This window comes from Crotalus tigris, unplaced genomic scaffold (genome assembly GCF_016545835.1).
Source record: "Crotalus tigris isolate CLP2741 ecotype Arizona unplaced genomic scaffold, ASM1654583v1 scf7180000017628.32516253702:7417878, whole genome shotgun sequence".
Taxonomy (NCBI): Eukaryota; Metazoa; Chordata; class Lepidosauria; order Squamata; family Viperidae; genus Crotalus; species Crotalus tigris.
The window spans coordinates 2,154,272-2,166,509 of NW_024096523.1; the positions used below are offsets into that span (position 1 = coordinate 2,154,272).

The 12,238-nt window shown below is 36.0% G+C and overlaps 1 protein-coding gene across 2 annotated transcripts in view; it reads left to right on the top strand.

Moving 5' to 3' along the window:
• Positions 1-498: 498 nt before the first annotated feature.
• Positions 499-12,238, top strand: part of CEP120 (centrosomal protein 120) — a 35,573-nt gene continuing 23,833 nt past the window's right edge. Inside the window, exons 1-9 of one of the 2 annotated variants that reach the window (XM_039334189.1) lie at positions 499-905; positions 3,745-3,901; positions 4,472-4,586; positions 5,927-6,068; positions 7,615-7,763; positions 8,427-8,624; positions 9,214-9,441; positions 9,575-9,779; positions 11,040-11,208. In XM_039334189.1, the coding sequence (XP_039190123.1) occupies positions 851-905; positions 3,745-3,901; positions 4,472-4,586; positions 5,927-6,068; positions 7,615-7,763; positions 8,427-8,624; positions 9,214-9,441; positions 9,575-9,779; positions 11,040-11,208 (1,418 nt within the window). In that variant the 5' untranslated portion in view covers positions 499-850. The remainder of the gene's footprint in view (positions 906-3,744; positions 3,902-4,471; positions 4,587-5,926; positions 6,069-7,614; positions 7,764-8,426; positions 8,625-9,213; positions 9,442-9,574; positions 9,780-11,039; positions 11,209-12,238) is intronic. The other variant, XM_039334188.1, reaches the window with a different exon arrangement.

The following is a 12,238-nucleotide window of genomic DNA, read 5'->3' on the forward strand; positions in this document are numbered from 1 at the left end:
AAAATAGCAAAGCGGCTGAAAGGAGACAATTTGAAGTAAAATCTTGGAGGGAGGGTGGATCCGATTACAGCTAGTACGGCTGATCAAGGAATCTTCTGCAGAAAGTAAGCAGATCCCATTAAGGGATTTCAAGAAAGCATGGAGAAACACCCTCATCGCCCACTTGCAATGGAAATAATTATTTGTACACCTCTGTCCGCGAGGATGAGAATGTCTTTAATAAAGCCCAATGACAGGAAGTTCACTTGCGCTGATTAATCTTTTGGTTTTAATCTTTCCCTCAGCTCCCCGCCCCAGTAGCTGTTTCGGCCATCTGGTTTTGGATGGACGTGCAGCTCCTTTGTTCACTTTTGTTAGTTGTGCGGGAGTCCGGTTGCTAATTCGCATGTAAGCTGAGGACACCCACAGCTGTTCAAAACTGAAACGTATCCCTCCCTGTGCGGAGACCAAATCGCACCTGCTGCTGTTTTTAGGGCAGGGCTCCCTTTCAGGATCTTTCCCGCCGGTCCAGTAAGTGGCGCTGTGGCTCTTCGCTCTGAAGACAGAGACCGAGAGACGGAAGTGAAGCAACAGGCTGGGCCGGCGCTGTTCTTCCCTCGGCCACTGGTTCTTGCGTTCCGGCATGCCCTCTCCTTACTCCTCCCGGTTGCTAAGCGGCGGCTGAATTGAAAACGAGTCGGAGGCGCGAAAGAGCTTCGGGCCGGCGGGACTGGAAGAGAGTGACCTGTCTTCTGGCGTGGCTCTTGGCGTCCGATATAGGAAGTCAGCTTCCGACGTTACCAGCCGTGCTTTCTTCTGGAACGAATAAGCCGTGAGCCAGCCAGTCTTGGCTCGGTAGCTGCTGACCCGAATGAAAATGGGCCCTAAGTCTGACCAGCTCCTCATTGTGGTCTCTATCTTGGAAGGTATTTGGAGACGAATTGGTGGAAAAAGCGATCGCACCCCTTTCTCTTGCCTGTGAATACTACCTAAATCAACCTGGCCACTTCCAGATTTTAAACTCTTATTGGCTCCTGGGGTTGGAGAATACTTTTGGAGGCAATTATGGACCATCTTGGGTTTGGGTAGCGTTCAGGCATTAAATCTGACCAGCAAAGGGTAGTAGCAGAAACCACAATTGATGCTGCTGCCGTGGTAGCAATAAATAGATTTTTCTTTTCTGAAGTGTATGGAAGTCTTCCAGTGCAGTGAAATATTTTGAGGAAGCATCTGTACCAACTTCAAATATTCCATATTTTTGCACAGATGGTAAGATCTTATCTCATCTGAATAAGCCAAGTACATTCTAAAGAATTATTCCTTGAGCTCAGTACCATCTTGAACTTTGTGTTATGTGAGGTACAGTAATGAGAGGGAACACTCTGAGGAAATCTTTATTTTACCCAGAGTCATTACAGAGTTGGGCTTAAACTATTTAATAAAATAACCAATAATTTCCTACATAGTTCCTATGAGAATAATCTTTCTCATATTTGATCTGGAAGTTGTTAAATGATTTCTAATGGTTAAAATTGTCCTCACATTTTTCCTCTTAAGGGCATTTCTGGTTAGTGGGTTTCTGGGCAAAAGGACTTGTACTATAAAAATAAGCTCAGGGTTAGAGTATATTGGGGGGGGGGAATCTACAAAAACACAATAAAGAAGGAAGAATACATGTAGTGTTGTTTTCAGATTATTATTTCTATGGTAGCAAGAACTGTGGGTGGGTTACATTGTTCACACTGTAATATCCTATTTCAGAGCTGATATAATTGATGTCCTTGATTTATGGGAGATTATTCTGGAATAGACAAACTTTACTCAAAGCAATACATTGATTTTGTCACTGTATTAATAAATAAGCATGAGCTGAGGTCAGATTGTTTAAACTTTTAGGCAGATATTTATTTGTCCAATTTTAGTTTAGTTTTTACAATAGAGTTAAGCATCAGGAATTTTTGTTACATTATGGGTTGCCACAATGTGGTAAATTCATGCTTCACATTGTAGTTTTTGTAATAGCAAATGGTTTACAAATTTTCTGGTTATATATTACTCAAATTTTGTTGGTGGGTTAATCTATAATGCAGTTATTTACAGTAGAGCTGAATCTGATTTTACATTGCATGGTATTTAAAATTTGAATTGTAACTATTGGAAAAAAACAAAACACAACTTCACACATACTATATGAAGATTATGAAGTATATTTGGTGTTAACTGCATTTTGTCCTTGGCTTTAATTTCGTTTGCTAGCAGGTCCCACATGCATCAGAATAAACAATCTATCCATATTTACTCACAAATAATTTTGGAGCCCTAAATATGTATAGGATTACAGCCATAGTGTGTGTATTTGATCATATCATTTCAGAATTTCATAGTTTATGAAACTTGGCAGATGGTTTGGATTTTTGCTCAAGGGAATGCTAAAAGAATCTGTCTGATCTGTTTTAGTACGTGTGTTCTATAGAATGAGAGCTGATGAGTAGAATAGCTGCGGCAAAAGGGCACCTTTGGCAAACCAGAGAGAGAATTCCTCTTTCCTCTGCTCCATAGATTACATGCTTGATTTGTGTGCAGCCTGAAGATGTATGCTGCCTTGCTTCCCAGCTTCGGTTGGCAGCTGATAAAACAGGAGAGAAATGTTAACCATTTTCTTGATTGACATATTGGAAGCCCCATACCAAATAGATAGAATACCATGTTTACATTGGTTATTCTTATAGTTCTGTTGTCCTAAAAAGTGTATTATGAGGCAAGACTTATATTCCAGAGCAAGCAAAAATAAACTGATGCTTTTCTCCCGCAGGAACCTTTAAGAGACTATAGGACAGGGGTAGGCAACCTTGGCTCTTTTATGACTCGTGAGTTGATTTCACAAATAGTTGTTGTGTGTTGATGAACACTGACGCATTATCCAAAATATTGTGGCATATGACCTTTGATACATGTGTCATATGTTTGCCATTACTGCTATAAGATATGAGTATGGGCTAGTCTATCTGAGGGATTGGGGAGTACAGCCACATAAATGCTTTGGTTTTGATATATTGTGAAACAGTTCATACTGTAAATTCTGTCAATGTTTTCCTTAACAAGGCAACAGAGTGGTTTTCTTTCTCTTTGTAGTGGCCATTTTTCTTGGAAGAGTGTAATCTGGAGCCTTTAACTATGTGACTGCTATAAAGCTGGTCCTAATTGTATTTGTATTTCATTCTTAATTAGAATTCTGACTTAGTGTGAATGAATTTGATCTCTCCCACTTCTGCTAGCATTGGTAAAGAAATAACGACCCATGGAAGCTTTGTGGCTCTTATAGCAATATGCACAAACTGGAAAGATGAAAACCAGGCAGCATTTCCTGTTAACATGTTATGCTAAAGAAAATACATGGATTTCTATGTTAGCTCAGCTGTAATAGAGAAATGGATTATTTATGCTGTATGCTATTCAGTGCTACCTGTTCCCTTTAAACCAGAATTTGGCTTAGCAAAATATGTAAATGCAAGCATTACATTTTTGAAGAAATCATCTGAGTTACTGTCCATTGCAGACACAATCAAGTTTTTCTATAATTGGGATACGCTGTTATTAATTTATTTGAAACCAGAAGATGGAAGATTCAGTTGTGCAGCGGTTAAGAATAGTTTTTGAATATTTGAATCAACTTTGACAATACAATACATTTTGTGATTGATGAAATAAGTTTTCAGTTTTTCTATTTAAGAGCTTTTTAATTGTATTTTCCTCTTTTTTTTCTAGGGCGTTATTTTCCAAAACGTCCAAAGCGTCTGCTGGTGGTAGAAGCAAAGTTTGATGGCGAACATTTGGCTACAGATCCTGTGGAACATACTGATCAACCAGAATTTGCCACAGAGTTAGCTTGGGAACTTGATAGGAAAGCACTTCACCAACACAGGTTATTTCTCAAAAAGTTGTGGATGGGTAAATTACATTGACTTGCTTTAGGCCTCTGAATTTTTTTTAACAATTATTATAGTGAGTTGATCTGTGATAGTGCTGTAAAATTCAGAGACACAAGAGATAAAGACCAGTTGTTGCCTGTGGTTATTTTTTCAAATGCCTTCGCAATGGAAGAAATAAATGTGGTAATGGAATATGTGATTGTCAACTATTATACTTATCTAAAATAAGAGTTTCTGCTGTCAGTTTTATTTTTCTTTTATTGGGAAGATTATCTTAGATTTGCCCAGAAAAAAGTAATACAGGGATCTGTTCTCTTTTACACAATTATCCTTTGGGAAAAGAGTTTTAAATACTAGATTGTATTTGTTGTGAATCAAAATGGTAATAAAGTTTTTTTTGTGAGAGAATACTTTTAATTAGTATAGTTGTTTCTGAAATATGTAAAATATTAAGATAATTGCATTCAAACTCACAAAGGAAAAAATCAAAATCTTATATAAGATTTATATATATATATATATATATGCTAACAATTTTTGCATGGGATTCATATTTTATACAGATTACAGCGTACACCTGTCAAGTTGCAGTGCTTTGCTTTGGATTCTCTATCTGCAGTTAAAGAGACAATAGGTTATATTGTGCTAGATTTAAGAACTGCTCAAGAGAAAAAGCAGGTATTTGTAATTCTGTATCTAATGATAAAATAAATTCCTTTTTGTGTATTCCAGATTAATTTGTTTTAATTTGGATTAAGTAATAATGTATCAGATCTAACTTTGCACAGAATTGAATATATATGTTTGGATTACACCATTTCAGATTACTGGTGAGCTTTCAAATAATTGTTAATCCTTCATAAAGGAAAAATAAATATGTAGACACAGGAAAGAATGTGACTTGACTTTCTATCATTTAGCTTTTGAGTGGTAGAAACTTTCTCAGCGCAGGAGTTTGGGATTTCACCTGCCGTTATAAATCAGACTAGGAAAGATAGTGCTTTATTCTTCAGTGAAACTATGCTTTAGATCAGGCATGTCAAACTGCTGGCCCATGGGCCGGATGCGTCACAATGAAACCGCGCCCACCCCATTGCCGGCAATGTGGAAAAAGTTGCGATACGTGTTTGACATGCCTGCTTTACATTAACTAAATTACATGTTCATACAATATGTTACATAGTGATTTAAGCAGAGTTTATTGAAGCCCATAGCAGCCATGTTGCACAATACCATAATAATATCTTCATGATGCTTAATTGTTTTTGGCTTTGGGAAATTGAACAAAAAACTGATAGTACATAGAACAGATAAATATCTGCCTGTATGATGATGATGATGATGATGATGATGATAATAAAGTTGGAAGGGACCTTGGAGGTCATCAAGTCCAACCCCCTGTTTAGGCAGATAACTATACCATTTTGGACAAATGGCTGTCCAGTTTCTCCTTAAAAACTTCCAGTGTTGGAGCATTCACAACTTCTGGAGACAGGTTGTTCCACTGGCTAATTGTTCTAACTGTCAGGAAGTTTCTCCTTAGTTCTCGGTTGCTTCTCTCTTTGGTTAGTTTCCATCCATTGCTTCTTGTCCTACCTTCAGGCGCTTTGGAAAATAGCTTGACTCCCTCTTCTTTGTGGCAGCCCCTGAGATATTGGAATACTGCTATCATGTCCCCCCTTGTCCTTCGTTAAACTAGACATACCCAATTCCAGCAACCGTTCCTTATATGTTTTAGCCTCCAGTCCCCTAATCATCTTTGTTGCTCTTCTCTGTACTCTTTCTAGAGTCTCAACATCTGTACATCTGATGCTTTTTGTTATGCAGCTATTATAATGTAAAGAGGTTGGTCACTTAGAAGTATTTGTTAATATTTTTTTTTTGAACTCTTAAAATATTCCTGCTTAACTGCTTAATTTATCTTGCTGCACTTCAAATGTGTTCTTTTATTGGCTGGTCATTATTGATTCTTTATTGTAAGCATATTATTTATTTCTTTTTAAATAAAATTGCTACAGCCACCAAAATGGTATCCTTTACTCAGCAATAGATACACAAAATTTAAGCCTGAATTGCAACTAAATCTGATGTTAGAAACTGACACCAAGGCATCCATCAATGGTTTTAAAGCAAGGGAAGCACCTCCCAGAGAAATGGCAGGTTAGTATTAAAATAAATGCTTCTTTTTTCATAGAAAACAGCAGAAATTCTGTGAATTGTGATAATTATGTATATTTCTAAGCCCAGAAATGGTTGACAAATTTGCCATACAAATGTCTTATAAACTTGTTTCTATTTATTATTTCTAGTAAATTTTAGGCACATTATTTTGTGCCTAAAATGAACTTGTCAGCTTCATGTAGTTGCACTCTAGTTTATTAATTTTAAATATATGTCCAATTTTATTATTTATTTGATTTTATTTAAATGCAGCTGGTAGTTTTTTAAGTAGACCCATTAAGCCAGAAGTCTGTTCAGTTGTATTGGAAAAATTTGAGACCTTATTTCTGACTGTTTATAAGTGTACAATATTATATATCCAGAAAATCTTGGTTAATAATTTTTACTTAAAAGTTTATATAGAGTTATATGTCTTTCCAAAATATGTTTAAACATATATTTATCTTGTACATTCATTTTATTTTTAATGTTTGTTCAAACTCAGAACAGATTCCATTCCATCTCTCTTAAGGCTGGTTCTGATTGTCTCCTCCTATATGTCAAGATCATACTCAGACTAATTTACTTTAAAAATTAAGATGTTGATCACATTTTAGAATTATAAACTGGATTGCATATCTACTATTTTTCCTGCATTGAAATTTTAATTTTTTGTTTTCATTACATTTTATAATACTTATTGTTTCTCTAAATTAATCATTCTTACTGCTGTTTTTTTAATCATTTTTCAGCATGTGATATTCTACTTAAACTTTATTCAGCATTATGGTTTTATTCTTCATACTTTTATATTATTCTCTGTCCTAAAGCTGTTTTATATTCTGCTGTAAATTTATGCAAAGTATAAACTTAATGTGTACTGTATGTCATATGGTGGAATTTCTTTTCATCTATATGCTTCATAACATTTTCTTGCACTCTTTGTTGTTAAATTTGTTTGATTTATAGACAGTTTGTATAACACAGTAAAGCCAGTTTATAAAACCCAGGCACTGTGCCCACTGTCTATGAATAACTTCTGTTTGTACTAATGATCTTCAGTTAAACTGGTATACTTCATTGCAGTGCTCCTTGGTAGTACACCAGAATGAATATAGGAAATGCTTTACAATATAAAAAAATGTGATTTTTAGAAATCACTTTCAATACCAAATTATGCTAGATTATTCCAAATTGGTAAAGAATTGACAGATTCAAATTTATTAAAAGGTAGGTTTAAAATTTTTGTGTGTAAATGTGTGTATATACACACAACATTTTAAAATATCTATTTACCTACCTATCAAAATACACACACACACACACACACACACACACACACACACAGACAAAAAAACCCCATATACATAGATGTGTAATAAATTTATACAATTGTTTTATATTTACTAGGAAATGTTTCAGTTTCCTTGAGGCACAACTTTTATAAACTGCAGTGATCAAATTGGTATTAGGTATGTTCACAACATAAAAACTTTTGGATCAATTCTTTTCAGAAAGTCCAAGTCAAATTTCTTCTTTTTAAAAGTATCTTTTCAGTTTCCTGGATTGGACCCCAAAAGTCTTGTACCTGTGCTGAATGAAGAGGAAGGATACCATCAAATTGGACCAGCAGAATATTGCCGTGACTATTTTGTTTTATCAGTTACTATTGCATTTGCTACACAATTAGAACAGGTAATAATATTGATTCATGTTTTTAATTGGCTAAGTTCTTGGTTACCATATAGAAGATTTTATAAAGCATGATCTTCACAGTGCATGATGACTTTGTAATATTATCAAACCTGGAATTCCATATACTCTTTAAAATTATTAGAAAGAAATATTTTGAACCTTATTGCATAGCACCCATCTCTGCTCGTTAAAGCTGTCCATATTTTTTTCAGCTGTGACTGCTTTGTGTTTCATTAACTTTAATTGCTTCTTTCAGTGGGTCACATCCCTTGCACAGAAACCTGGAATTAGACAAGCTTTGTTAATGAGTATTAGTGAGGGACTAGATTATGCAAATTCTGAATCACTTCAAATCATATTTGCAATATGCATGGTCCTATTATCTCTCTGTCTTTCTTTTTATTTCTTGCTCTAAAATCTGAAAATCTAAATTAACTGTATTCTGTCCTGCTGGGAGTAGCTAAAAAAATGAGCAGGAGCTAATAGTTACCCTTATCTTTGAGTCCTCTGATTTTATATTTGCTAAATATTTAAATGCCTGAATAAATTTAGTAGAATGTGGAAGAACCTTTATAGTGGAAGTGCAGATGAATGCTCATAGATCCAAATGATCAATCTGAGAATGCATAGTCTGTTTTGTGTTTTCCTCTACATTCACAATAGTTAATACCTACCACAGTGAAAATTCCAGAACGACAGCCTGAATTCTTCTTTTACTATTCACTCCTTGGTAATGATGTTACCAATGAACCATTTACTGACCTGATGAATCCAAACTTTGAACCAGAAAGAGCATCTGTTAGAATACGCAGCAGCATTGAAGTTCTAAGAGCTTACTTTTTTGCTCACTCAAAGTTGCAGGTAAGCAGTTTTACCATTTTTGTTGACAGTTTAAACCTTAATAATTTGTTCTAGAATCTGAGATAATCCTGTGGATTTATCACAATCCAGTCTGGCATGTGGGCAAAAGTTTTGGCCCTACAGAAAAGCAATATTATAATTCAAGAGGCTCATGCATCAGCAAAATTGGAGACATTCTTGTTATACGTTTAGTGGCAGACAGTATTTCCCTCGGCTTGTGGAGCGTTTAGAAATGATCCAACATCTACGTCTAATGATGAAGTCTCTGCATGATTTAGTAGTACCATTAATCTCTGGATCCGTTTTGCTGTCCTTGTTTGGGTTGTGAATTGTGACTCATGTCCTATAATAGGTTTATTTGAAGCTGTTGCTAATATTAGGGATTTTGGGAAATACGACAATCTGAGGAAAATCAAAATCTGGGGAATCCTTGCTTCCATAAGACGTTAATCTAAGATTCATTATGAATATTTGTGTATCATCTTTAGTGCTTGCATTTGGAAGTGATTGTGTAAATTCTTTAAATATGACTAATCAGTATGATCTATTTGTTTACTTTTTCCCCTCATAATGCTCTTCTGAATTCTAGATTCATCTCTGTTGTGGGGACCAATCTCTTGGAAGCACTGAAATTCTTTTAACTAGCTTATTAAAGAAAGGAAGTACCGAAATTTGTCAGCATCCAGTAGCTATAGAAGGAGCATTTATTCTTGTTCCACCTAATAGAGCTCGGCAGAAACTGCCACCCTTGCCTTTGGATATGGCACCTACTGTTGGGGTATCGGTATCACTTCAGAAGGATGGCAGAGTTTGTCAGGTGCAGCTCATTTTTTGTTACTTAGTTTTTGTTACTATTTAAAGCGTAGAATACAATAAAAATATACTGATGATCATTTTTACATGAAAATGAAATTAATGCTAGTCATAAACATTGCTTTTTGTTTGTTCAGCCTATAATCCAATCAGCTGCAAAGGCTGAGACTGAAAATGTGAAAAAAGGTTTGTCCCCAACACATGATAAAGAAGTGAGACCTGAAAATGGCTCCCAAGGTATCTTACCTCAGACACAACATTCTCCCCCCATAAAAGAGGATGCTACAGAAAGTGAAGTAGAAAGTATTCAGTATGACAAAAATCCAAAATTACAGAAAACAGGTAATAATTGGACAGAACCTATATCTCGTAACTTATTATCAATAGCCCAAACTTATTCTTGCCTTGTATCTTTTTTATAGCAGCCACATAGAATTTTTTTTTACTCTGCACAATGGTTTAATTTAATTTAAAACATTCTAAAAGCTCTGAATAGATGGAATTCCTACCTATGGAATTCCTTTATGTTTAGTTTGAGAGCATTAATCTGTTTATGGTAGTAGGTTTCATATTTCATTTTAAAATAAATTACTAGTATAAAAACACCAGAGTTTTTTTGTGTAAACAGAATACAGTAACTTACGGGTGCTTTATACCAGAGGTCTCCAATCTTTCTCTGTTGGCAAACTGGAGAGAAAGGGAGGAGAAAGGATTTTACACGCACGTGTGCGTGTGCACACAAATAGGGCTGCGAGCACACATGATGCAAACAGAGCAGTGCTAGCCCCCGTGTGACACTCACTAGCGGCACCCTGGTTTTGGCTCACAGCGTCCTATTTTCGGCCCGTGGCACCTCGTTTTCACTGCGGTATCCTGTTTTTGGTGTGTGTGGTGCCCCATTTGCATAGCAGCAGTGCTAGCACGTGTGCACGCACTGGCCAGCCTATCCCGTGGCCCACAGGTTGGCAACCCCTACTTTATATGATTTTGTCCTTATATGTAAATTTGGAAATATATTTTGTAAATACCAGAAATATTAGCCTTAATCATATGAATTGTCTTCAAGATGCCACATGGAATATTTTTTATGAACCTATAGCTATAGATATATATCGTTGAGAATTGTGTTTTTAACAAATAAAACTAGAATAATAATGGAAAAAGTTTCCTCCGTCCAGTCAAATCTGACTCTAGGGGGCAGTGTTCAACTCTGTTTCTTAGGCAAGGGAGCCAGCATTGTTCAACGACACTTCAATGGTCTTGTGGCCAGCATGATTATATGCTGAGGCGCACATAATGCTGTTACTTCCCCACTGAAATGGTATCTATTTATCTAATTGCATCTGCATCCTTTCCTACTGTTAAGAGGAGCCGGGGCAAGTAATGGGAGCTCATCCTGTCATGTGGTACTCAGGTCTCGAACCCGCGCTGTCAGCTTTCCAGCTGACAAATTCAGCATCTTTAATCACTGAGCCATCATACCACCTTAGAGTAATAGTAATTTACACTTATTTAAAACTGTTGCAACACTATATTGAGAAGCTTTTATTGGAAGAAAAGCTAACACTTTTTTTGAAGTTAATTTTGTATTTATATTTGCAGCTTTGAAAAGTAAACTGCCTGCTTCTCAGACTCAACATCCCAGTACTTCTGAATCCAATACAGGACAAAAAATTGCTGTTCCTGCATCATCCCATCATTTTTGTTTTTCGGTAGATTTAAGAGCTGTCCATAATCTGGATGCTGGATTTCCTGTTAATTGTATGTTAAGGTATGAAAGGTTTACACTGTAATGCATTGGGAAGGCATGATTTATTTTTGCTATATAAAACAACGTAAAATCTTAAGATACAGGTCTAGATCTTAAGTAAACACTACGTGAAAAAACTATTTTATGGGATTTACTTCGGAGGATATTTTCTTGTTAAATACAAAAACTTAAATGCATTGTTTTCTCCTAGAAATGTTGAGATTCTTCACATTCATTCCTTTCTGATATATTGTAAGAATTGTGATATGCATATTCAAAATACCACTATATATCTCCTGTACAGACTTAAATTTGATCTTGTTTTCAACCTGATAGAAAATGCAGAACAGATGGTGATGCCATCAGATGCTGTTCTAGATTTAATATGTTAATGTTTTAAAAATAACCATCAGCAGCAAGAAAAGTCTCTAGTACAAACTAAATTCTTTTTAGGAGTCCCGTCCCATTCGTGTCAGAAGCACTGAGGCACTTCTGGGTTGAAAGAATTAGCCACTGACATCACCATCGCCCCTGTTAATGAGCCCCATTTAATTGGTACCTATTTATTGCATACTTCCAAACTGCTAGGTGATCTGGGACTGTTAAGCTAATACGCAAGATAGCTCTGTTCATTTATTTATTTATTTATGAGACTTATATACCGCTTTAAGTGCAAGCACTCTCTAAGCGGTGTACACCTAAGCAATGTATATATATATTTACATTGCCCCCAACAATCTGGGTCCTCATTTTACCTACCCCGGAAGGATGGAAGGCTGAGTCAACTTTGAGCCAGTGAGATTTGAACCGCTAACCTGCTGAACACAGTCAGCTAAAGTGGCCTGCAGTACTGCACTCTAACTGCTGCGCCACCTCGGCTCTGAGGAGAGGAGATCACTGCTGAAAATAAGCTGCAAAAACTTAATTATTCAGTGGTTTTGGGAAAACTGTGTCCCTGGTAGAATATAGACTTCCATTTTCCTCCCCTTTTCTCCTTTCCCTTTCATTAGTTTTTTTTTATCCTTATGCAGATAAATTAAAAAACTATCCC